The sequence below is a fragment of the Dermacentor variabilis genome, chromosome 3 (genome assembly GCF_050947875.1).
Source record: "Dermacentor variabilis isolate Ectoservices chromosome 3, ASM5094787v1, whole genome shotgun sequence".
NCBI classification, from domain to species: Eukaryota; Metazoa; Arthropoda; class Arachnida; order Ixodida; family Ixodidae; genus Dermacentor; species Dermacentor variabilis.
Window position 1 is genome coordinate 41665095 of NC_134570.1, and position 26283 is coordinate 41691377.

Sequence of the window (26283 nt, forward strand, 5' to 3'; positions counted from 1 at the left end):
CAGAATGGGAACACGAATTCCGCCGAATAGCAACTGAAATTTGTTGAACAATAAGAGACTATGCAGAATATAAGAAAATCTAGAACACAGGAAAATGAAGTCTGCCTGTCGTATCTAAAGGATATTCTTATCCGAGGCTTTCTGTCGTCCCTGTCTCGCGCTTTGCTGGGGAAACCAGACGATGTGCACCGACTACAGCCCAGAAAGACAGTGCGTTAAGGTAGCTTTTCTGGCAGCCTCCCAGCATTACCTTTTAGAAAACCTTTCTCCGACTTCGCAGTCACTGAACACGGCCAGTGTGAAACTGACCCTGCCCCCGGAGCAGCAGCCGCTGATGGTGGCCGGCAAACTGAGCATGCGCCTGACGTCACCCGACGGCAGGCGCCACATCGAAGGCCCCGTGATCGTCCGGCCGACTTGCAACAGTTGAGTGTCGCCGATTCAGTGTCGTTTTCTTCGAGAACTTGGAACGCGTACTTCGCGCAGCAGCTCGTGCTAACTTTCGGTCACCTGGGAAGCGACCCGTCATTGGCGTAGCAATAGTAGTTAGAGGTCTTATTGCGATAGCAATTTTGCGCTCGGGCATGGCAGCCGCGACAATCACAGGAGCGGAGCGAAGCAGCGTATCATGACGTCATGACGCATCCAACTCCTTTGTGTAGCCTTGCATTTTTTTTAACGATAACGCGCGAACGTCGACCGTAGGGTATGTCCTCGGCCTTGTAGCGGCGAGGGGCGCTTCTGAAGCGAACAGGTCCGCAGAATGCATTCGCACTTCAAATCGCCTTGTACGTCCGCTCGTACGGTCGCCGCTCCCGCTGCACTTCGCCGCTACAAGGTCCCTGACGCGCCGTGGGGTCGACACTCGCGTGACATTATTAAAGCAATGTATGGGTGAACGTGGGGTCCGAATTCACAAAATACCTCTTGCGACAAGATTGTTCGTAAAGAAAAATTTTAGCTAAACCTAATGCTGGACATGTCACTGCCGAGACCTTAAAACAGTTGAAAAAAAGAAAAAAAAAAAGCACTTACGAACGAGAAGTTGTGTTTATACAGGCTCTGAACAGAAAATACTACTTAGAAACAGGTACTATCGTAAATTATTTGGGGTACCTGGCACCTGCCGTTACCTTGTATAAAGTTTAAGTGGTTTGGACCATCACTGATATGGTAAAAGAAAGGAAAAGTAAGAATTGTGTCAGTAATATCTTAAGAGAAAGCACTAGCTCGGTGCCAACTACGATTTGCAAGGCAGGAATACTTTTCATGCACAACCACTGGGCCAATTTGAATGATATTAGTTGCATATGAAGAAGAAAGTTAAATTCTAGTGGCTCTAGGAAGCAGATTGCTGATTAGGGCCAGAATGTTTTTTGTACAAGAATTCCCGGAAATGTGTAAGTCTAAAAAAATTTAAGCATAATGTTTACACATTTGTAACTCTTCACCAAGAGCAGATATCGCAGTTCTGTAAACTGTATTTGTTAGGCATCTAAATCGGACAAATATGATGTTAGAATTTACAGCTTATATGAAATTACTACCGTGTTTGCGAACAGGAAGCTCTAGCTTGGGCACTCGTACTTAAAAACATGGGAACAGAGAAATTCTTTTTCTCAACAGTGACTGCACCAAATATCTTGAGGTTTCTTCTATTTAAAAGAAAATTTTAAACTCTTCTGACCGTAGGAAGCGAATATATGATTTATGCCGTCACTGTATTACAACTCTGTAAATCAGCAATGAAAGAAAAAGAAAACATATAATACATTTCTCTAAACTGCACTTACTAGGACAGCTAAAGCGGAGAACGTGTCATGAACCACTCTGAACCCTGAATTATACCATTGATTTGTGAATAGGATTTTCGCAAAAACTTCGTTAATGTCGTAAAAATTTCACCTAGGCTGTAAATTCAGTATCTAATTTTTATGCTTTAGATGTTTTAACAGATGCACTCTTCAGAACTTCGATATCTATTTTCCGGCCGGAGTAACAAGTTTGTAACCCCAGAGCTTTCAATTATTTTGTTTTAACTTAGCAATTTCCGGGAAACACGAGTTCTACTTTATACACTCACTAGGTATTAACTTTCTCTGTCAGATGCAACAAACTTTACCCGAATTAGTCAAGCGGTTGTTCTAAAAGCATTCTTGTGTTTTACGTGTACTTGAACAGGGAAACGGGAGCTGGCCTCGAGCCAAATCTTCCTCTTCATCAAGTAATATTTTCATATTTTCACGCCCTATGCTCCAGGCGCTAGTTTTCGGGTGCAAAAGTTCGCAGAGCAAGCAGTCAATTTGCCTCTAACGGCGTTGTACACGAAGTATGGAGCGGGTGACTGTGGGTCCGTGTGTTCAGTTGAAGCAGCGCTGTCTGATGGAATGTGCGGACCGTGAGAAAGTGCGATAGAAGATGGTGTGCACTTTCATCAGCCGCTGCGTACGCAGGGCAACCAATGCGCCCAAATACCATCAAATATTCCTCGCTCTCTTTTTTTCTCTAGTCTTTCAAGCTGTGCTGACGGCGGAGACGTCCAACTCCGGATTCGCAGTGCTCAACGTTAACCAGGATGGGTCTATATCTTACCAGGTAAGTTCTTTCTTGTTCCATGCGTTTTCTTTTTCTCATAGAGGGGCCATGTGGGTAAATTCAGATGAGCTAGAGGAACGCTAAACAGGAACGGTAAATCAATTCAGGCTGAGAAGCTATTTTATCAAAATGTTATTATCACTCATTCTTGCGCATAGCGCAGCAGATCAGAATACTTCTTCCTTTGACCGCATGTCTCTTTGTTTGGGTATTTTATTTTCTCTTTATTTCTTCGCCGCTACTTTCTATCGTCAAACGCTTCAGTGCTTTCACAGGATGACAGCTATGCACTAGTCTTATTTCTTTAGCAATCGTTCTCAACAAATTTAATCCCCCACCCTACTTTCACTTCCCCGTTTACATTTTCCGGCCAGTTTAATTGTTCTTATAGGCCCTTACTGAAATCTTTGTTTATATGTGTAATACTGATGACTTTCTGATATCTCTCTGCAGGAGCTTGACTATGTTAAGGTATGCGTATTATATACCAAGCTCACCTTCTCACATTGGAAGCATGCAATTCGTCAATAATGCTGGGAATCCTCACGGAATGGAATAGTAAGCCGTACTGCCAGTGCTTGTCAAAAACGACTCCGAAGCCCGTACGAGGTGTCGACGCTTTATCAAAGCTCTATAAAATGCGGCTTCGCAGAAAAGCGTCAATTTAGCCCGTGAAGAGAACGTACTTAAAAAGAAACTTGTATTCTGAAAGTTTAATTTATAACAACGTATTGCAGTGACTCCTGGTTTTAGCATTCGAATCACAATCAATGGCACTGTTACCGCTTCCGTCGATTGTAATTGATAACACTGTCTGATTTATTTAGCAGGCTGTTAGCGTATTCGATGAGTTGACAGGCTTAAGAAATTTACAAAGGCACATAGGACCTGTTCATGCTCAAACTTGAACGCGAAATCTAGACAATGACTAGAAAGAACCAAGTCACACGAGCGTTCGTGTCGAGCGTGATTTTTCTTTTTTATTCTCCGATATACTTCTCTCGCTGAGGTTTCAATATGAATCGTACGAACCAGCTCAGTTTACTTTTCCTCTCTGGTGGATTCGGCTGGCGTAGAACAGGGGCCCTCTGAGACCTCTTCGAAAGTTGTTCGTCCTGCAAGTGGACCTAAATTATGATGATGACAACTATGATGATGAACGCAGGCGTACGCTTCCGGCATGAACAGCGCGCCCATGGTGGTCGTCCTGGAGACGGACAGCCCTGCCGACAATGAGGTTCGCACCATGGCTGCCTCGTACAACCCACCCTTCGCGTACCACTGGGTGAGTGACTTACCTCCAGTACTCTGGTCGTGCAGCCCATGCACATCAGAAACAATAGGTTTGATGCCTGTGCAGAATACATACGTACATCATGGACTGTCCTTACTTGAGCTACGACACGCACAAGGCCCACTGACTGTCACTGCCTGTGCCTCCCGCGCTACGAAAACCCTCTGATACTTCTTGAGAGCTACGTGTCTCGATAAGGAACCATACTTATTGTATATCGCCTGTTTCGGTGTGCATTGCTTATATTGCGTGTTTCTGACGCGCATTGTGCTTGCCTCTTCATTTATCAACACTTCCATCTTGAATTAAAATTAAATAACGGGATTGTACGTGCCGAAACCATGATCAGATTATGAGGCACGCCGTAGTGGCGGACTCCGAAATTTTCGTCCACCTGGGGTTTCCTAACGTGGACGTAAATCTAAGTATACGGGCGTTTTCGCATTTCGCCCCCATTGAAATGCGGCCACCGTGGCTGGGATTCGATCCCGCGAACCTAGTTCTCAGCAACCCAAGCACCATAGCCACAAGTAACCACGGCGGTGTTGTCGCTTCAGGCAGGGTTAGGGCAAAGAATCCACGAAGCCCATCAACGAATACGTCCAGTAGTAGGAATGAACGAAAAGGATTCATTATGCAAAAAAAAAAAAGAAAAAAGAAGTGAGGCATGCAGACAGGACACAAGATTGCTCCCTTCAGTTGATAGTCGGCGTTCGTGTTGTCCACTTCCCTACTCTTGTGTCCTGTCTGCACGCCTCACCTCTTTTTTGCATAATGAACCCTTGCCAACTAGCTCAGCTTTCTGTCGTTCAAAGGAAAAGGGGTTTAATTGACCTTAGTGACACGGCTCCAGTTACGGAAGCCCACTCCCTGCAGGAGCAAGTTAAACGTCCGAGTTCACATCAGGACATGTCGGCCACACTGCACGAAAAGTATCCGTTCTTTAATACCGTCGTCTTCCTTAGGCGACTCGACTAGGGAATCTGATGACTGTGTCGCAGCCAATCACAATCGTCGAATCGGCAGCGATACCGCGCCCAAGCTATCGCAGCGCTGCGCAGCACCCGCACCTCCATGGCCTCCGCCCACCCGAAGCATGGACTAGGGGATAGGATAGCAACCTGGGAATCCGCGGTCGGCACCGGGCTTCGGTGGCATTTGACGTTGGCTCTTTTCGTAATTAGTTCAGGCTGTCAAGCAGGTAGTGTAGGTGGGCGCCTTTTGTGGACCCGTCAGAAGTCGGTGTCAACGTCGCGTTGACTTCTTGGTAGGCGCTCGTGGATGGTCGGCGGTTGCCTCGTAGCAAAAGCCTGATTAACGCCTCTGGACGTGTTGAAACGTAGCAGCGGGTGACTCTCTCGACTATAGCATGCTAGAAGTGCCGTCAGGTCTGCATTTCCAGGATACAATAGGAAACTCTCTCTCTTTCTATCTCAGCGCTTGTTACGCATGTTGATGTCAACGCTTCCAGAAAAGCATGGGCCATTATGAACGGAAAGAATCATACACTTCTCCTCCATTGTCGCACACTTGCAGTCTCGCTGATTCCGTACATCTTCGCTAAACACTGTTAGCAATGAGAGGCACAGAAAATTTCTCATGCGCGCCTGTCGAGCTATTGACCTGACACTAGGGCAGACCACTCCCACCTGGGAAGGTTTAGATATGGTAGCCCCTAATTTCGTCTATTTTAATCGACAGCTGCCTGTGACGTCGGCGTTGTATAACATCCGATGCTGCAACCAAGAATTCACAACATGCTATCGTGTTTGAGGGCCAACGCTCGCAGGCGTTGTTATTATGGCTGATATTTTGCTTAGCGCGTATTTATTTTTCATTTTTTATAAATTTTTGCCTTTCTTTTCTTTTTTTCGCATCGCAATACCGATTAATAAAGAGGAGGCATTAGGTCGCTCCCTTGCCTATGGTTATTGGTAGGAGCTGCGCATCTGATTACTGGTGCGTCACAAATATTTTGAACCGCTTTAAGATAAAAAAAAAGCTTCTCAGGATATCGAAGGCGAAACGAAGCCAGCACCACTGATCGCCTCTCTTTAATTGTCTCCGGGTGACTTCTTTTCCTTATACAAAATTCCACTTTTCAACTGGTGCCAAAATTCTCTACTAAAAATAATAAATAAAAGCATAACAAAACAAAGAAAAAGGTGTTTTAGTAAAATAAGTCGGATTTATATTGTTTCCTGCCATCTCTACTATAGGCATACATAATACATCATTTTGTTTTTACGACAATGTTTTGGCTTCTAGACGTTTGGATTGTTATTTCAGTCGATATATATTACAGCGCATGTGTGAATACAAGAGCAAGAAACGTTACAAGCTCTCGCTTTGTACAGTACTGCTCGCACTTACTGAATTTATTGAATGTTGCCACGAGATGGAGGGGGGGGGGGGGCGTACTGGAGCGAAAAAATAAGGTATTCCTTAATCCGTGCCCTTTCGGGGCATCATGTTCTCGAAAAATAGTGCACGTCTTTTTTTATGCGTATATCAGATGAGATTCCTGCCTCCTTCTCTCTGCAAGAACCGTATCCTCAACTTGTAAGCTCGCTCTTCTTCCTTCCTTCCTTTCTGTCTTTCTTTTCAAAGGACACGGTTGCTTTCACTTTCGGGGGATGTTGCTCATTGTTAGGGGGCGTTCCTCAGCCAAACATAAGAGAGAACAAAATATAAAATATAAAAACAAAGAGCAACAAAAAAAATTGCCTAGAAGCCCTTACCCAGAACCCTTGGGAGCTGGCTTGTTATGGATCTCATCTTTGATCCACCGTGAACCAGGCATTCCTGTGTGTGTGAAGTGATTTTTTGGAAAGGAAACGGAAGAGATGAGTGCAGCGCCGTAACTGTCTCTCACAGGAGGACACCTCAACAGCACTGCACGGGGAAGGGGGAATGGGAAGAAAAGGATGAAGGAGAGAAAGACTGGACGAACGTGGGAAGGGGGAAAAAAAAGAATGTGAGTGCGGGGCTCACAGCCGCGCTCTCAAGTGCGTCGCATTGCAGTAGTCTAGCAGTGCTGAGAGAGCATGCTTCACGATGGACGAGTGGGCTGCAGGGAATAGCAGCGCGGTCGCCGTATCGTAAGTCAGTCCCAGTCGCCGATAGACTGTACACAAGTCCGTGCGCTCCGCATCGAAAGCAGGGCAGCGAAGTAGCAAGTGGTCGAGCGTCTCCGTATCGGCGCAGTTGCTGCACGCGGGGTCGCCAATTCCCTGCAGCCTGTGCGTTCTAGCAGCCGTCCTGTAGCAGCCGACGCGCAGGCGAAGCAGGAAAGAGCGGTCCGCCCGGGAGAAGCCCACGCGGGGGAGGAGCCGAAGTGACGCACCCGCGGCGACGCGCTGGTCCGGGTGCTGCGCACGGAGCGTTCGCAGAATGGTTGCTTTGGCCACGTCGAAGCCGCTGACCGAGGTAGCGAGGGGGAAGCGCAGGGAGTGAGCCTGCTTTGCGAGAGCGTCCGCGGCTTCGTTCCCTTGCAGGCCGATGTGCGCTGGAACCCATTGCAACGCCAAATCGCAGCCCTGGCTGACGAGATGGCGGAGCTTTGAGCCGACGCGCTGCACCAATGGAGGTCCAAGGTAATCCTTCTCCAGCATACACAGTGCCGCGCGCGAGTCCGAAAGGATCGCGGCAGAAACAACACTGCGCTGTTGAAGCAGGAGATCAGCTGCTAGGTCGATCGCAGCAAGCTCGGCCACCGTCGACGACCACACAGCACGAAGGCGGCACTGCCGTGTAGCGCAAATATCCGGCGCCGTGCACGCTGCAGCACCAGAACCATCACTCGCCACGGAGCCGTCGGTGTAAACGAGCAGCCGGCCCCCTAGGCGCTCGTGTAGCAGTGCGGCCGTTTCCTGCTGCATAGCACAAACAGCTGTTTGACGCTTGGACTTGACGCCTGGCACCGTGGTGTTTACATCGAGTAGCGCGGAGGCGTGCGGCGATACCGGCAGTGGTAGGAGTTGCGGCGTCGACGCGACGAGTGCGCTGAACTCGGTGGCACGCTGGCCCATGCCCGAGCCCTCGAGGGTGTGGAGGCGACAAACGAGGCGTTGTCCCTGTGGCGAACGTTGAAGGCGCTCGATGTGGTTCATCGCTTGCTTCCGTGCGCGAAGTGAGGGCGGCCAGTCTCCCGCTTCGGCGAGAGTTGCTCCTACTTGCGAGTTGCGAGGAAGCCCGTAAAGTTGGCGAATTACGGTGCGGTGCTCCATGTCGATGGCGTTCCAGTTGGTGGCTCTGGCGTTCGTGAGGGGAAGCGCATAGAGTGCTCGCGTTGTTGCGACAGAGTTGTAAACTCGAAGCGCAAGTTGCGGTGTACAGCCACGACCACGGGCGAGCAGGGAGCGTGCGGCGCCAGCCACCTTCTTAGAATTCTTGCAGAGCTGGGAGACGGCGGCGTTAAAGTTGACCCGGCAGTCGATGTCAAGTCCAAGATAGCGCACTTTTCTCTGCCACGGGAGGGGGCTTCCGCGCAGCGTGAGACAAGGCATTTCGAAGCGCGCACGAGCACGGGGGTGTACCAACAACGCCTCAGTTTTTGACGCCGAGAGCTGGAGCCCTATGCTGGCGAGATATTCATCGACGGCATTGATCGCCGACTGCAGGGATTCTCGCACTTGGAAGCCGAGGGACGTGGGCCCGCACGCGAACAGTGCAATGTCATCGGCGTAGATCGCCACGCGGACTTCGTGGGATGTCATCTTGGGGATGTAGTCAGGTAGTCTTGCCAGAGCCAAGTTAAAAAGAAATGGGCTGATCACGCTGCCCTGGGGAACCCCGGAGGTCACGCTGCGAGGGGCACTGAGCGTGTCACCAACTCGCACTCTGAGCGTGCGGTCACTGAGGAAGGCCGCGATGTAGTCAAAGAGGCGGCCGGTGACACGTAGCTCACGGAGGGCTTGAATGATGGTGGTGTGAGGGAGACCATCAAATGCGCGTTGCACATCGAGCAGCACGAGATATCCGGCTTCTTGGCGACTTGCTGCGTGCTCGAGCGTAGCTACGACGTCCGCGAGCGAGTCAGCTGCTGAGCGCAGTCGCCGGAAACCACTCTGTTCAGGGGCGAAAGCGTCGAGGGCGGAGGCAATCCACTCAAGGCGGCGCAAAGCCATGGCCTCCAGAGTTTTGCCGGCTACCGAAGTAAGCGACACTGGGCGATAGGAGCTGACGCTCGTGGCAGCTTTGCCGCGCTTGAGAATAGGGACGACGATCGCCTCTTTCCAGTCAGCAGGAATAATGCCACTGCGCCAGACGGCATTGAAGGCCTCGAGTAGGGAAGGGAGCTGCGCTGCGTCGACGTTCCTGAGGACCTGATGAGTTAGTCCGTCGGCACCAGGCGCTGAGCGTCGTTTACGCGTGTTCAAAACAATGCGCAACTCACTAAGGGTAAACTCGGCCGAGCAAAGCACCTCAACGTGCTCCAAGATTGCCCTCGTAGGAAAGTAGCGCAGGGGAGCGAGGAGTTCAGCCTTGTTGTGCGGCGGTAGTTCGCAGGATGCACTGACGGGGCGCACAGACGGTGGCGGTGGGGCGAAGGCATCGGCGAAGAGTTCGGCCAGTTGCTCTGTGCTCAAGCCCGTAGCCACCGCGATGGAGAGTGCAGGATGGCGAGGGATCTTGGGACGGAGGAGGGAAGCGAGAATGCGCCAAGGGCGCGACTTGTCGCGAGTGTCCTCCAATGACACGCAGAGACTTTGCCAGCTCTGATTGCGGCGCTGCCTGGCGTGACGGCGACACGCAGCGTCCAGGCGGTTGTATAAAGTCCAAAGCTCCACCTTGTCGCTCTTGATGGCACGGCGTTCGGCGCGACGACGGACAGCGCGCAGATTGAGAAGCTTGATATCGGGGACCGGCGTTCCAGCAGGCACCGCGCACGATTTTGTAGCGGCATCCAAACACCTCGTAAGATGCGTAAGAAAGTTTGTATTTGCCGGAGGGGATATTGCGCAGAGGGACCGAAAATGGGACCAGTCCGTGACACGGTACGTACATGTCCTCGTGCGGTTCAGGCCGAGCGGGTCGAGAGAGATCGGATAGTGATCCGACCCCTGCGTGTCAGGGCTGCGAACCCACTCGTAGTGGCATCGCTCACTCGCGAGCGACAAGTCAATCGCACTCCCGTGTACTCTCCGACGCACAAATGTGGGACTTCCGGTGTTGATGATTAGCAGGCCCGAAGCATGGATGGAACTCAGCAGGTCCCTGCCGTTAGGCTCACTGTGGGCGCTTCCCCACGCCGTGTGGTGGGAGTTGAAATCACCGCACACGACACAGTCACCACCGATGCGCGCGGTGAGGCTCTCGATGAAGGTCGTATCCCACCGTCGTACGGGTTGCACGTACACGCTGGCGACACAAGTGTCGACCCCCCCAACGCGTACAGTCACAGCCACACACTCTACGGAGGTGGGCACAATGTCGGCCACACGAACGACGGCTTGGGCAAGGCGCGCACGGACGTAAATAGACGCGCGGGAGCGACCGGGTTGATGGAGCGGATCACAGCACTGCACGTTGGCGCAAGTCCGTAACTCGCAGGTGGTCGCACTGTGGTAGCCCACAAATCCCGGAAAGTTGCACTCCCCGTCGCGCGTGTATGTCTCTTGCAACGCGAGCACGTCGTACTCGTGCAGAAGTAGGTGTTCGGAAAGTTCGGCGTGTCGTCGGCGCAGCGAGCGCACGTTCCACTGCAGGATGCGCGGCCGCCGTTTTGCTGTGCGACTAGCCATGGTGATTGTGTTGCTGTTGACATGCCACTGCCTGCAGGCAGATGGCCCGGAGCGGATGGTCAGCTGGCAGCAAGGTGCTGACTGCTTGCATGGTGAGCAGCAGGTTTTCTACCAGCTGATCCATAGTAGTTTGGGCGGGTGGAGCAGCAGTATCCTGTGTCTGCTGGCGTTGAGAGGCACGAGGGGCTGGTACCGGATGCCTGGGTGCAGGACTGGGGCCCTTCAGCACGCTCGCATAGGACCGCGCCGAAGATGAGGACTGCTGTGGCTGCTTCTCCTCCCGGACTGCTGCCCTGACAGCACGCCTCGACAATGCCGAGGTGGAGGAAGCCATGATGGTGGCCACCTCCCGTTCTTCCTGCCATTTGGGGCAGGCGGGAGTGTCGGCCCTATGGGGGCCCCCGCAGTTCCGGCAGCGGACTTTCTCGCAGGAGGCGCCCTCCGCGTGGCTTTTGCCGCAGGAGATGCAGTCGGTCGGCCATCTGCAGGACTCCAGCACGTGCCCGAAGCGGCCGCACTGCCGACATTGCACAGGACGGGGCCGGGCAGGTCGCACCCTGAACCCGAGCTTGAAAAGGCGCACGTGTTCAGGGGGGACCGGTCCCGCGAATCGGATGGTGATGGTGCTCTCCTCCCTCGTTGCCGACAGCACGGGAACGCTCGACTCGATGGCTCCCAGCAGGTCTGTGTCCGCGGGTAACCCGACCACCCCGTGCAGGAAGCCGGTGCTCTTGCCGCGCTCGGCTGGCAGTCGGGCAGTCACTGGAATTCCGTGCAGCTCAGTGACTGCCAGCAGCTCTTCCAGGCATTCCCGGGTGGTAGTATCGGCGGCCACGATGTTGCGCTTATGGTTAACGCGAACCACTGCAACACCGGGCCGCGAAGAGAGGGTTGCAGCGAGTGAGAGGCGCGGTGCTCCTCGGAAGGTTCCGCCGGGCGCCGAGGGACGGAAGAGCACCGTACCGACGACCGCGGGGTCAACTGGAAGTGCAGCAGTCGCCAGGGCTCGTGCACGGCGCCGGTCCCTCTTTGACTGCACCAGCGTGAAGTCGGACGTGGTGGACTCGCGGGCGGATGGTGTCACTCTCTGGGCTGCGGCTGTAGGCACACTGGGGGTGACCAGGGTAGCGGGCGGGCGCCGCGAGTCGTCCGTTGCCCCGGGAGACGAACGGGAAACATGGGCAGGCCCCTTCCTCTTCTTCTGCTTCTTCTGCCCCTTTGGCTTCGGCCGCGAAGCAGGCTGGCATGGTGCGTCCTTCAGGAACCGCGCCGCGGGGTGATCAGGGCCCTGATGTGACGAAACAGTGGGTGTTGCGTCCGTCAGCTCCATCTCGTCGGCAGCGCTTTCGTTTGTAGATGGTTCGCTAGCAGACGCTGCAGGGGACGCGCCGCCATCAGGAGCAGACGGCGCGTCGAGGATGGTTCCGGGTGCGCCCTTGCTCTGAGGGCGCGCGGAGGCGGCGGCTGTAGACTCGGCGGGATGTCGAGAGGTGGTGCTCGCCCTTCTTGGAGGGCCTCCGTCTTGGGCGGCAGGCAGAGAGGAGTTGGCGGCTGTTTCGCCCGAGTGTGGGGAAATGGCGCTGCCGTGGTCCGGTTGCTGCACGTGGCAGCTGGCTGCCGTGTGCTGCTCCGGGCTGGGGGGAGAGCTCGACGGCTGCTTACGTCGCCCGGTTGGCTCCTCGTCCTCGCTCTCCGTCTCGCGGGCGCGTTTCCGGGAACTGGACATGTCCATGTCCTCGTCGTCGGAGGGGGGGAGCGGGACCGAAGCATGGGGCTCTTGTACTGGGTGGCCGTCCTGGAGAGGCTTCGAAGCTGTAGTAGGCAGGGGGGGATCCACAGGGAGATCGAGGGTGGCGGCCCGTTGACTGAGCCACTGGCCCAGCATGCGAGTGGCACGAAGTTCCAGGTCCTCCCTTGCCCGGAGTTCGTCGAGGGATGCAGGGCCGAGTGTCACCAGGCTCAAACTGGCATGGCGACGGTGGCGAACGCGTGGTGGGCGCTCTCCGGGCGAAGCGAAAACCATCTTGGCCCGAGACGTCAGAGCGACACGCAGCCTATCATATCTTCCGCGAAACGACCCTCGGGCGTTGGATGCGTCGGCTTCGGCTCACAGTGCACGTGAGACGCTTGTTGCTCGTGCGGCATCGAGCGCTGTCGGACTCCTTTCACGCGCCCTGTGCCTGCTCCTGCGTCCTGCGCTCATCTCTACAGAAAGGCCACTCACCCCAGGCATTCCTGCAACGGGCTACTCGCGAGAGAGGCCTGATTCAACGAGGCACGTCTTACACCCCATCCGCGTTGTTGTTGTTGTTGTTGTTGTTGTTGTTATTGTTGTTGTTGTTGTTGTTGTTGTTGTTGTTGTTGTTGTTGTTGTTGTTGTTCGCGGTGCTGGTGCTGTCGTCGTCGTTGCTTACGCCAAAAGGCACGTACGCAGGAGGTGGAATTGGCCAAGGTACGCGTTCGAATTACAGAGGAACTTTTCTTCCTATCTTAATAGTGTAGCTGTAGTTGTGAGGCCGAAGAGAAGCCATGGTGAATGAACAACTAAATGAAAACACGAGAACGCGTTGCGAAGGTTCTTACAAACGCGGTTTTATTGAACTCGCCCTATCTTGCAGTTCGAAAAAAAAGTTGAAATGTATATGACGCTGGGAGAGGGTCTACTTTTCTTTTTTTTTTCATTGTTCTTACTATGGGGGGGGGGGGGTGGAGTAAAAGAAAGGGCAGATGCGGGCTTCAACTTGGCTTTCAACAGCGTTTCACAGAACTAGCTAAAGTTAGAAAATTTGAAATAAATAAAACAGTCATAAATATACGTCACATTTCCGCGAATCTGGGACACATAAAGCACGCACTATATATATATATATATATATATATATATATATATATATATATTTAGAGATGGTTATTCGTTTCTTTGCCAATTATTGTTAAACATTATATGCAAAAAATCGAAGTAGTGGTTCAACGTGTCGACAGAACAAACCGTTCTTTCTGAAAAGCGGCAAATTTCACCGAAATTTGTTCAGTGGTTCAACTTCTACGTTCATCTTTCGTCCCAAGAAACCATTTCTATCGACCAAGAGTACTTGAATCAGGGAATTAGTTTCTTAAATCTTTTGCCGTCTTGTATGTTTCCCTGTAATCAAATTCTCTGTTTTTGGAACCGTTTCCTCGTTTTCAGCGCGCGAAGCTTTAGTAACATGTAAAACAAATCACAACTACAGCAGAGCGACGGCTATGCGATGACCATATCAAAATCGGCTGACCTACGTGTTTCTTCTTTTTGCGGTCTGTTTTTAATGGCTTTTGCAGAGACTCCCATTACAAACGGCATTAAAGCTCTAGCAAATATACATGTGCGTGGTGCCCAAGTATTCGCATCTAGCCGTGTTACCCAACCGTATTAAAACCCCAGTGGGAACGCATATCACGCGCTGGCATCAAGGTCGACGCATGCACGCCATTTGATAACGATACCGATGGGGTGCGCGTTTTTATATTGCGTGCACCCTAACCACCAATGCCGGGGAGTGTCCTACCACAATGATGTCTCATTGAAAACATAGTTGACCTTCATGCGAATATCAGCGCGGGAGATAATGACTTCACACCAATGTACGTTACCAGGACGATAGTCAGTTGTGTAACGATGCGGCTGGTGAAGAGAGGTAAAAAAATGCGAGGTATTGGAGTGCGGAGCTTGGGTAGCGAGCGCACTCACGTTGCACTCTATGGCAGAGGCAAAAGAGCTAACGAAGTTCGGGCGACGCTTTGGTGATATTACTGGGCGATGAATAGTGGACGCTGCAAGAACAAACTTCCACAAACAGGAGGTAAGAGAAACATCGTAGCTGGCTGGTCGACACCGATGGGTCTCCCGCGGGCTATAACAAACGACGAGCTGATAAAAAAAAAAAAAAAATGGAGGAAGAACTGAAAGGACCGCACAAATGGTGGCGCTGCTGTCGCTACTTTGGCGCAGACTGGCGGCATGGTCTACTTTGCCTCACTTGTTACGACGTGAGAAAAAGAGGTGCGCGTTTCGTAATGGTTTTTTGGTGCCTAGCAACGAAGACTTTTAATTTCTTTATTTTTCGTAGTGTGTTTGGGCGAAATGAACATGATGTTTAGTAGCAAAATCCTACCAGTAAATGCCGCAATATAACACTTACACGCTGTGGCCATCTCTTGCACATCGCCGGCTCTAGAAAGCGTTATACAGCTCTGAGTTGGTGTGCATTGCTTTTGATTATCATTAAGTTGTTGTGCAACAAACTTTTCACCTACAAGTTTTGAGCTCTATGTCAAGTGGAACAGTTCTGAGAAGGGGCAGCCATTAAAGGTGCATTGAACGCCTGACGGGGCCCCTGCCTATTGTTACGTGGAATTCGAAAAGCAGTTTCCCTGTGTCCATAGTTAGAGAAAACCACGGTATCTTAGTACATCGTAGTATCCTAGTATCCTAGTACAATGCCTATGACTTCGTTTTCACGAGTTATCGCAGAGATTTCTCGACTTTCATTGCGCTCAGTACACATACTCATTAAAAACTGTGTAAATGGCGAGTTCTTTGACATAGGGCTCGGCTGGAGATTGACATGATGTCCTACTGCGCTTCTGGCGATAGTGTGCTACTGTCACCCCTCCAGAAACCTTTCTCGCGTCTTCCGCATGACTGGAGAAACAGCCCGATGTTGATTTCTTTGCATCAAGTCGTGCTATTAGTGATATCAGTTATATGAAATTGAGGCGCAAGTTTATATAGGGTTAAATCAAGGATGTGAGAGAGAGAGAGAGAGAGATAATTTAATTGAAAGAAGGCAGAGAGGTCGGCCTGAGCTAAGGTGCTCTAGCCTGCTACTCTGCACAGGGGGAGGGGGACGGGGACATAAAGATGTGATGAGAGATGATGATGACATAGCAAGAAGGATGCGCAAAGGTGAAAGCAAGTTCAGCACACTGATGATAAACATTCACAAGTGTCGTCCATGAAGCCACAATCAGGTTTCGCTTCAAGTCTGTAGTCATCAATTCGAGTGAACTTAAAAATAGAGGCACTAGGACGAAGCTGGGCGTGGGCCTCCCCTGCGTGAACAGCACAAGCGCCAAACAAAATCTTTATACCATATAAAGACCTGCAATAAGCGGCTCTAGCACGGCGAGCACTTGTAGGGCACTTTTAGCGGCCGGAGTCTCGAGACCACCGAGAATCACGCGCATAGACTCGACTAGGTGCTTTAGCAGTTTTTGTACAGTCTCCTTCTCATTGTGTTCATATCCTTGCTTGTCCGTAGTGTCACCGGTTTCATTGGCCCTATAATTCTTGGCTTCATGGCGCAGAGGACCGCTAGTGCCCGCTGGCATGGCCGTGGGCCTAGAGGGCAGCAAAGGCCATTCCGTGTCTGTATCAGCCGGAGGAGGTGAATGTTTGCCGCGTGCTTTCGTGGACCTTGAATTATCAGTAGACGCCGTTACCGTCTTTGATGCACGCACAGGCAGAGGTGGTCGTGGTACTTGCGACACGCTAGGTAGTTCTCCTGAAATGGTTTTGTGATGCTTCTGTCGCGAGCGTTGGTCACTTTGGCGAACAGATTGAGCAGCCTCTTTACGTGAAGATTGGTCTCTGGCCATTTTTCGAAGAATACGAACCTCCTGTTTCATCTTCGGGCATTTCTTCGAAGTCGCTTCGTGAGAGCCAGTACAGTTGGGACATTTATATGAGGACGTCTCACAGTCGGTGGTATCATGCTCTCCGCCGCAACGTGAGCAGGTGGCTTTGCTTCTACAAACAGCGCTCACGTGTCCTATCTTGTGACATTTCCGGCACTGAATAGGCCTCGGAACGAATGGTCGTACTCGGTGTGTAACGTAGCCCACTTTGACAGACGCTGGTAATGTCGAAGAAGCAAATGTTAACTTGATACATCGAGACTGCCCCAAGCGGTGAATCTCAAGAATGCGCACCGATGACCTCAAAAGACTCTTGAGGTCCGCATCCTTGATTTCAAGCTCCACGTCGGAAATCACTCCAGTTGTTGTCTCCTTCCCGTAAGTAATAAAGGAGCGGACGGGGATTGCGCTTAATTGTGGAATGGTATTTAACTTCTCAAGTACTACGGAATTTTTTACATCTATTGTCAGGATGTTCTTGCGAGCGTTGATCCTGATCTCTTTAATTTGCCCAGGGGCCACACTTTCAAAATATTCGGTTAGAAACTGTCTGCTGAGGGAGTTCATGCTGTGTGACGTCGAGAGCGGCACGTAAGAAACCATGAAGGATTCTTGCTCACTCTGATGCGATGAAGTCGCCTCAGTCGGCATACGGCGCATCTTCTTCTTACGGCGGCCCATGACTACGGTGTACTCGCTGTCAGAGTCCATGACTTCTGGCGTTGAGCTCTCCCAGGAATCAAGCTGGTCCGAGCTTCCAAAGGCACGTCGTGCAAAAATGAGCGATGAAGTAGACGACTGACCTTGTTCAGGTGGTCGTGGGAACATGTTCTCACTCATCCTTGATGCAATGATTCTCACGAAAATGGCAAGAACGTAAAAAAATGCATAACTGCGAGAGGCCCAGAGCACCAGTGAGCTCTGGGCACGTGGCTTCTAAGAAGGTAGGCTTGCACTATTGACGGAGCATCTACTTATTTTTATTTTGTCCTACCTTTTCTCTTTCTCTAACACCAGCAACACGCGGGCTTCTCTTTTACAAAATCGTTGACCCTATACTATTCATAGCTTCTAACGTTACGTGGAGAACCAATCGCCTTATCTCATCGTCCCGGTTGTGGTTACCGTTCTTCCTTACGTCTAATTGTATACGTTGCACGTGCTACTCGCGCACCAAACGACCACCTCGAATCTGGGCACGGCGAGACCCGTGGCGTACAGCGGCCGTTGCTGCTCCCCACCGTCAGTGTGTCCCTCGCGTTCTTTCTCGACAGACGAACGGCACATTCACCCGCGGCACTAGCCAGGTGCTGGAGATGCTGCTGACCGACGACTTGACCTTCAAGGTGCTCTCCGAAGGCCAGAGCGAACTGCGAGGACGAGTGAAGCAGCGCCTCTACTCGGATGCCTTTCTCAGTGGTGAGAATCTTTGCAACCACCTCACGGCATACGTAAACGCACGCCCTGCTGTTCGGTACCGCGTACTATCGTGCACATTTTCTTTCGGGCGTTGTCTCTGTAATGTAGCTTGCTCAGAGATGTCACTGGTTACTACAGAGCTCCAGATTTGGAGGTGTTCACTATGCGGTAGCATGGCAGATCAAGATATACTTCCTTTACAGTGGTAGACTTATTCAATTGGCAGTCTAATGCAATTAATTCACGAACGCAATACTTCCACGCCTACTTCACCATGTAAACACGGAACGTCCTTTTGCAATTTCAGAAAGGTACTTTAATAGTACAACTCGTTCACCCTTGCAGCTATTTGAAGGAGCAACCATTCAAGTCTATTTGGTTTCACGCAGTGTGGATTTCATATCTTTACACATTGTGGTCCTGTGTAGACTCTAACCTTTAATGTGGAAACTCTCGTATTAAAGCAGACTTCACACATTCCCACACAGTTAATGACAATTAACTATCATCCTTTACCTTTCGAAAAAAAAGCGCCTTTTTTGGATTATGACATAAATGATCAAGTATTGGAAAGCATTATGCCACAACAATCCTGCACACATGAGGACTGCCATTGTGTACTTAGTTACTCTTACGCATACTTTATGTAAAGCCCCAGGTCCGTGGAGATCTTGGCGCATTCACAATAAGTAAATTACCAACTTGGTAAAGTTTCTATTTCACTTCAAGCTTGCACCCTTTCGCGTTGTTGTCCCTTCAAGCAGAGGCTCCTGTGCTGCTCATGTCCGAGGGCAACAGCTCGGCGGCGGGACAGGCATGGCTCTCGGTGGACAAGTCGTGCCGGCTTCACTATTCGGTCTTCGTCTCGGGACTGGAGCCCAGCGAGCGGCACCTACTCGAGCTCCTCGAGATCACGCCTGCCTTCAACATGATGCCTAGCGCACGCAGCGTCCAAAGGGTTCTCCAGAGGATCACCGGAGACGAGGTGAACGATCGCTTCAGCGCAGAAGGGCTGCGTCATTCCAACGCTTTGACATTCTAATCTCTGTGAACTGAGACCGCGCGTGTTAGTGGCGACGAGGTATGAATGGTTGGACACTGAAACGAAAAGTAATTTCCTGGTAATAGTGTACTTTGGGGAAATCGATCTTGCAGAATGTGTGCACCCTAAATGTGATATACATGCTGTGTACGTCCCGAGTTGAACACTTTAGCTTGTCCAGCAGTTATGTTGAATACTTAATGAAGATACCGTTAACTTGTTGGCGAACATATTTTTAAACACTTTGAAAAACTAGAGGTGGAATAAATCTTTTGTTTGCAATATGCATATGTGGGAGTGCTAAGAATTTATACGTCGAGCTGCTATGAGCGTAGTTACTATGCAGTGACCTTCGCAGCCGTTCTAAGATGTTTCGTCGCTGGCAATAAGTGAATTCGGGCGTTGACGTCACCTCTGTTAGCCTGCCTGTCAGCTGCTATGATGTGCAAATTACGGATGTTCTTTGTTTTATGAATGCCCAGCTGGAAGACACCCTGGATGAACCAAGCGCGGCAACTCTGCACCGCCTCAGTGGGGGATCTTCGTACTTACTGGTCACATCGAAGTCGGGAAAGTCCAAGCAAGTCGAGCTCAGGGGACACATAAGAGATGTGAGTGAAAGAGGAAAATATTGGCAGCATTGTCGAGTCGTTGTCTTTTGCCGGCGTTAGAAAATTATCCAGCCGCTTAATCCGCTTAATTAGTATTAATTGTGTACACGCCGGACGAGAAATTTCTTAAGAAAAAAATGTATTCCCTCTGATTTCTTAATCTTTCTTGACACCCTGAACTAGGTATAAATGCTCATTAAGCAGTTCCTATAGGTAAAGCTGGCTTTGCTGCAAATTGACTCTTTATGAGGGGAAGTAGCCTTGAACTTTTGAGGGAGCAGTGCACGTTCGGGGTCTCATCGTGTGTGTAAGTGTGTGTGATTGTGCGCGTGTATGCGTGTTTGTGTGTTTGCGCGTTGTGCGAGAGCTATAAGTCTCAGATTATCTTCAAAACTGATGTTGTCAGGGTGGCCGTCAAAGGTCACGAAGCAGAGCCTTTATCACGAAGTCGCTATATAATCCGGTAACTGTGCTATCTTACTGCCCAAATTGATCGGATTGTGAGGCGAACAGAGCGACTGAAATATACCCTATGTTCAAGTGTCGTTTTCTCTCCGATTAGATTCGGATTCCCGACAACTGCCTTCCCGATCTCGCCAAGAGCGGAGTCAGCGGTGGCTCCGGACACACGGCCGTGGCCGGCTACTCGAGCGACGCGGGAGGTGCGGAAAACAACGAGATCTACCGCATCGAGTCCAACCACAAGTGCTACTACGACGGCGAGGTGTTCGACGACGGGGCCCAGTGGACGGCGCGACACGAGGCATGTGTCATGTGCTCCTGCCAGGTACGTTCTCCGTCACTTACCTTGCATAATCAATTGCGCGTATTTGGCTTGTGCTATGGAAATGTTTTCGCAAACATTCGCAGGAAGTGTAGTACAGGTTTTTGTGCGAAATCACGTTACTACGCGGGTTATTCTTTTACTTATGTCGATAACTCCGAAAGGGACTTGATGCAACTTTCGTCGAATCCGTCGCGAGCATCACCATCACGTTTCTTCGAGGTAAGATGAGAGTAAAGAAAACTACACTTCATCACAACTCCACAAAGCGATCGCAAGCCTGCCACACGCGTGCCGTAATGTCAACACAGTCGTCGTTCTGTCAACATCATGGCACCGTAGTTCTCGTGCAGTCGAAGCCGTCGTTCTCGTTACTGTTGTTGTGCTGTCATTTGTGCCTGGCCAACAGGCGTTGTACTTGACTGACACTTAGGAGTTTCCTCTAAGTAGCTTATTGCGATGCTCTGTTTACCTAAGTACGAATTCTAGGTAGGGGAACTGAAACTCTATAGTGCACAAACAGAAGCATCGGGTATGTATGTCTCTTTCAGCGCTATGCAAGAAATCGATGGCATATGCTCTGAGTATCTGCGCCCAGTATTGAAGTGAGAACATCCGCTAGTTAGTTTTTTATATTCAGACGGGAACAGCACTGAAGATACAGACACATATGAAGGTGTATACAAGGAAAAGCGCACCGTGTCGCTTTCTTCTTTATATGCTTTCACCTGTGTCATTGTCTCTAGCGCTGTTCGCGCCTGAATGTGGCCGGTACATCATGGTGTGTCATTCTGCAAAGAGCTGTGGTTGACTTAAGTACGCCATTATTCATTCGATCCTTTTTCCGTCTGCAACAGTTATTTTTGCCGTTTCTATTGCACATTTTTCTCAATCACTGAGGTTTATTCTTCACGTTTTGTTGGACAGTCAACCCTTTCCGGTGCGGAATTTTGCAACGCTTGGACTCCTGTCGAGGAGTTTGTCGATACGGCAAAGGCGGGGACATAAAGCTTTGACTAGCGCAGCCCAATTCAACCCCAATTTCCGTTTGTTTCGAAATGTTGCTGTGCTGTCTGTTTTACAGAGAGGTCGTCTGGTATGTGACGCCGTCGTATGCCCTGCCGTGCAATGCCCCAATGCAGTGACGCTTCCAGGGGAATGCTGCCCAACGTGCCAAGGTGACTACACTCTTAGCAAAACATTAACTAGGGATGGCTTAACCACATAATGGAACACATCTTTGCAAAAGCATTCTGCCAAATGCACTTTACACTGCTGTCTGCTCACTTGGAAAACTGAACGAGTAGAACTGAACGGGGAGCATTGACGAACCTAAAGCGAGCGAGTGTATTAGTTTAGAATTAACGTGAAAAAATGACGACGGGGCCGTGAGTTTCCACACAGATTGAATTCACAAATTAGTAGTATGTTTGACAGCGCCTTTCAATATACCAATTCTGTTCGCTTTAGAAGGCTCAATTGATACAGCCTGCGGAATTTAGGCATGTGGTTTTATTGCCGGTCTAGACGTTTCGTAGCTCCTCTTCTTTCTTTCTATATTTTTTGCTTGCAGATCCTCAGAGAGCTGGTAGAGTATTTCACTTCAGAGATAGCATCACACGGATAACTCAAGGCGCCTGGCGCTGGGGATTATCGTAGAAAATAGCTGAGAGAGAGGGGGAGGCGTGTGGTAGGTGAACGGAATGAACGTCAAGGGGTGAGGAGAGGCACGGCGCTGGGAATTACGAGTTGGGCTATGGCAGTTACGTCAGCGCCAAGTGACATGCGGCATCATTCTTTTCACTGGCTGGGTTGCGCCTCTCGCGTAGCGGAATTCACTACCCTCGCAAAAAGGTGGTCACGTTCAAAGAGGAGGCGGCCACTGCTGCCGCGGGAAGGTGGCGTGGCAAGGCCGAAGCAGCGGTCAAGCGTAGAACAGCCGAAACTGCGGGGCAAAGCGTCATTTGCTTGGAAATCGCACGGGCATCGAAAATGAGTCGTTTCTAGAATGCAACGGGAAAAGAAAACAAGGCTCATCGTCAAGCTAACAAAGGGGCTGAGAGAAATATGAGATGAGCGCAGGCCCCGGAGAAGCTCTAACAGGTCCATTAAATACAAATAAAATGATTAGAGTGACCCGGTGAATGGACTTCTCTTTCTTAAATGAGTTGCAGCATTCGCTTTGCTATTCTCCGCTTATTTGAAATCGAATAATAGAGTAACTCAAATCGTATCGCATTAGATCTCTCTCGGGTCATAACATGCAGAGCCTATGCATATTGTAAGCGAACGAAACTCATTAAAATCCGCGAAGTATTAGCCAAATGCTAACGTGTCTGGCTTTTACGTGTATTCAAATAACGAGGCTCAGACGTAAAGGATATACAGTACGCTTGTCCTCATGTCACGACGATGCCCTAGGTGTCATGAGTCAGCGGGTAATTTGTAAAGGAAGCGCTGAAAATGTCGGAGGGCTCCATTTCAAGCATGGAGGCCTAAGGGCAGACGTACTCGTAAACTTTCTGTCTGGCTGCCGTCGGTAGCAGTATCATCCGTGCCGGCAGGGCTTATGCAGTGTTGGCTCCGTCTTCCATCGCTGCGCAGACGAGTCGGGAGGCCTGAACGCGACTTTCGCGCCGGGTGAGGCCCACTCTCCGCACGGCTGCTTCCTCGAGGGAGACAAGAAGTTCCACCTGGCCGGATCCAAGTGGCACCCCTACATCCCGCCCTTTGGCTTCAGCCGCTGCGCCGTTTGCACCTGTCAGGTAGCGTGGCCAGTGACCCGGTCCTACCTTGCTGCGCTAGTGGCAGCACTTGTTTGCTTTGTTGTTTCTCGTGTTCGTGGTGCTCTAACTTGGACTTAACAAGAATGTTCTGTGTCTTAATCTTCCTGCAAATTCCTTGTTAGAAAAGTTGAAAAAACAATCACATCCAGTGCTAGATTTAAGATATAAACATGACTTAAGTTTCAGTTGAAGAAAGCCTTTCACATATTTCTTTTTTGGTCAGATATGGCTTCACTGTGCATTGCAGAAGATATACCCTCGGGTTTCATTTTTTTTTTCATTCCTGCATTGACTTGCAGCCAACGACGCTAACAGTGGAGTGTCGACGCATCACATGCCCACCATTGAGCTGTTCCGAAAAGGATGCCTACAGAGAGAATGCTCTGTCGTGCTGCAAGAAATGTCCTAGTAAGTGTCGATTACATTAAGAAATTGTCTCTCTGGAGCAAAACATGAAAGTGTTCTCTACAAAATTTCGTAAAATCTCGTATTCGAATTCGACATCAAACAAGATCACTTATTAATAGTACTTACTATATTTTATTGCTTCTAATAATATTAATAACAACCATCATGATCATGAAATGGCTGGCCTAGTATGTTGCGTTACTGTGAATATTCCAGCGTTTGTTATGCATAAAGATATGCCTTATTCGCTTAAAAAAAAAATCTGGAGCGCCTTTCACTCGCGTAACCCGCGAATGTGAAAGCCTGCTGCACACGTGGTAATGTATTAAGTTATACGATCGGAGGGGTCAGACTTCTTGCAAGACACAACGAGCCTCAGTGTAAAGTTAACGTATTGCGCTGTAGGTTGATTTCCTCAACGACACATGCGAGTACCTAGTTGTACTACCTAGAGCATCTTTCCTTCTTTGTTTCGTTGTCACTTTCCGTTTTTTCTCTTTCTTTCTTTCGTTCTTGCTTTATTTGTTCTCTCTTTCCTTGTTCTTTTGTTGGTTCTTTTTCCATTTCGTTCCTTCTTTAGTTCTTTTTTTTTCGTTTCTTCTTTCGTATTCAGCCATTACATCTTTGTTTACTTACGGAGGTATGAGCCATTCCAGATTATTTTTTTTTTCGGTTATGAGCCATTGCTGATCTTAATATTTTTTGTACCATTCGTCAACTTTTCTTTTATTACTGAATCAGGCTCCGCTTTTTTCGGGTATGAGTCACTGAAACGAGCCACTTAAGGCTTTCTCTTTTAAGAGGAAGCTTTAGCTCGGGTGCTCCTATCTAAATATATGTAAAAGGAGAATTCGTTTTTCTCGGCAACCACTGCTCCAAATTTGACGAGGTTTGTTGCATTTAAAAGAAAACTTAAAATATAGTGACTGTTGTTTTGGAATTTTTGAGTTAGGTTGTCAATTTTTTATTAAAAATTGGCAAAAATCGAACACTTTCAGAAAAACGAAACTATCAAGTTCACAAATCTGCAACTCAACATCGAAAAATGATAATACAATTCCGTTAATTGCATCTAACAGTAAATCTAAAGCGGACAAAATTCATGTTACACATTAATATAAAAAATTAGTAATATGGAAATACGGCTTTTGCAGAACCCTTGTAACGAACGTAACAAATCTACGTAAGATGTAAAATGCCATATCGAATTCTTCCGCTTTGAATGATCTAATGGATGCCATTTACAGAACCGCGCTTCCTGATGCAGAGCTATAAATTTGTAAACTACATGGTTCTATTTTTTTCAAACGGTTGAATATTTGAAAATATTTTTAACGAAATTCAAGCCCTCAATAGAAATTCCGCTTCCAACAGTCATTAGATTTTAACTTTCCCTCTCAAATTCAGCAAATTTCATTAAAATCGATCCAGGGGTTATCTCGGAAAAAACGTTTTTGGCTTTTACATGTATTTTAATAGGCCGCATCAGAGTTGGGCCCGAGCTAACGCTTCCTCTTAAATTGCACAAGCGGAGCAAGCACACGCAGTGCAAGATCTTTGCCCTATGCTTGAAAGATCAAAGAGCACGTGCTGTCATTAATTTATTTTATTTCTAGTTAAATTGTTCTGTGCTCTTGAGAAGTATTTACCAGTATAATTCTTGTTAGTATCTTATCATTCTGCATTTCCCAGGCGATGGCATCACCCCCCTGCCACATTTTTACATCACCTTCTAATTTATTCAATCTATTTTCGGTTTCCTTCTCAACATTGATGCACTTGTACTTTAGAACACTATATTTTGCCTTTCTGGAGTTGAACATTTTTATCTCTTTACTTAAGTCTATCAGCAGAGTGTCTATCCAATATCTCAACGTAACAGCACAAATGCATCTAAGATCCCATTCAAATATAACACCACGGGTAACAAATCAAGCAACTTACAAAAAAATCGCAAGCATATTCTAGCATCACAAAATAGGAAAATGTATTCAATTGTTTTGCTGTACTTGTAAGCGGTTTTTACAAGTAGCAGTGATTACTTTTCGGCAAACGAACATTATTTTTCCATGTCCTCTCCTTGATTAGAGCAGTCAGATATACAGCTGAAGAAATAAAGAATGCTTTTTTGCAACCACCATGGGCTGGAAGAGAGCATAATAGCTATGTCACCATTAGCACCTCATATCCAACACAAGTATATATGGCTATCATGGCATAGTCATTCATTATTATATTTTGGTATAATTGCTGTTGCCAATTCCTTTTTTTTTCTGAAAACTGATCATTTCCGAAATGTGCAAACTTGGTCATCGTTACTCCTATATTCGGTGTGTTTTTCTTTTAAGCAGATGTTATTCCTGTGAAATCTCAAGATACAAGTGTTCCAACGCAACTCCGTGATCAAGGATCAAAAAAGACACCAAAGGACATTCTGTCAAGTGGAGGTAATTGCCCACAGCTCTTCTCGCGAAAGCACTAGCTGTCGAAGCTCCTGCAATATGCATGGGTGATGAATATGGCCGTACTTGCACGGAGTGTTGGGGATGTGAATCATTCTGATCAATTTTTTAGCAGAACCAACTTTTGGCGTTGGCTGTTACAATGACTGTGTGATTGCTTAAACTTTCTCTTATTAAAGAAATCAATTCCTGCTGGACACAGCTGTGGGTTCATTATAAAAAGGCTGAAAACTTAGTATGTGCTTAATGTAAGCTTGGTACAAAGGACCAGTGAACTGTGTAATTGTGGCCTCCTATTCATCCCGAAAGTTGGCAAGGATTTGAATATGCTTGTACACCGTTTACAAAACAATGTAGAACTACACCTAGCTGATCCCATGTAGTCACAAAAATACTCATACGCTTATATGTAAATAGTAGGTAGCACGTGTGAAGTGCATTTGTAGAATTTTGAACACTT

At 49.0% G+C, this 26283-nt stretch overlaps 1 protein-coding gene across 3 annotated transcripts in view; it reads left to right on the top strand.

Annotated features, from left to right (window-relative positions):
• The window catches only part of LOC142575454 (dorsal-ventral patterning protein Sog-like), a 352058-nt gene that overhangs the window by 316562 nt on the left and 9213 nt on the right, over nt 1-26283 (top strand). The window contains exons 10-20 of one of the 3 annotated variants that reach the window (XM_075684835.1): nt 281-425; nt 2510-2595; nt 3761-3880; nt 17586-17730; nt 18492-18715; nt 19255-19383; nt 19946-20170; nt 21252-21345; nt 22772-22932; nt 23253-23361; nt 25710-25808. In XM_075684835.1, coding sequence (XP_075540950.1) covers nt 281-425; nt 2510-2595; nt 3761-3880; nt 17586-17730; nt 18492-18715; nt 19255-19383; nt 19946-20170; nt 21252-21345; nt 22772-22932; nt 23253-23361; nt 25710-25808 — 1537 coding nt within the window. The remainder of the gene's footprint in view (nt 1-280; nt 426-2509; nt 2596-3760; nt 3881-17585; nt 17731-18491; nt 18716-19254; nt 19384-19945; nt 20171-21251; nt 21346-22771; nt 22933-23252; nt 23362-25709; nt 25809-26283) is intronic. The other 2 variants (XM_075684837.1, XM_075684836.1) reach the window with 2 other exon arrangements.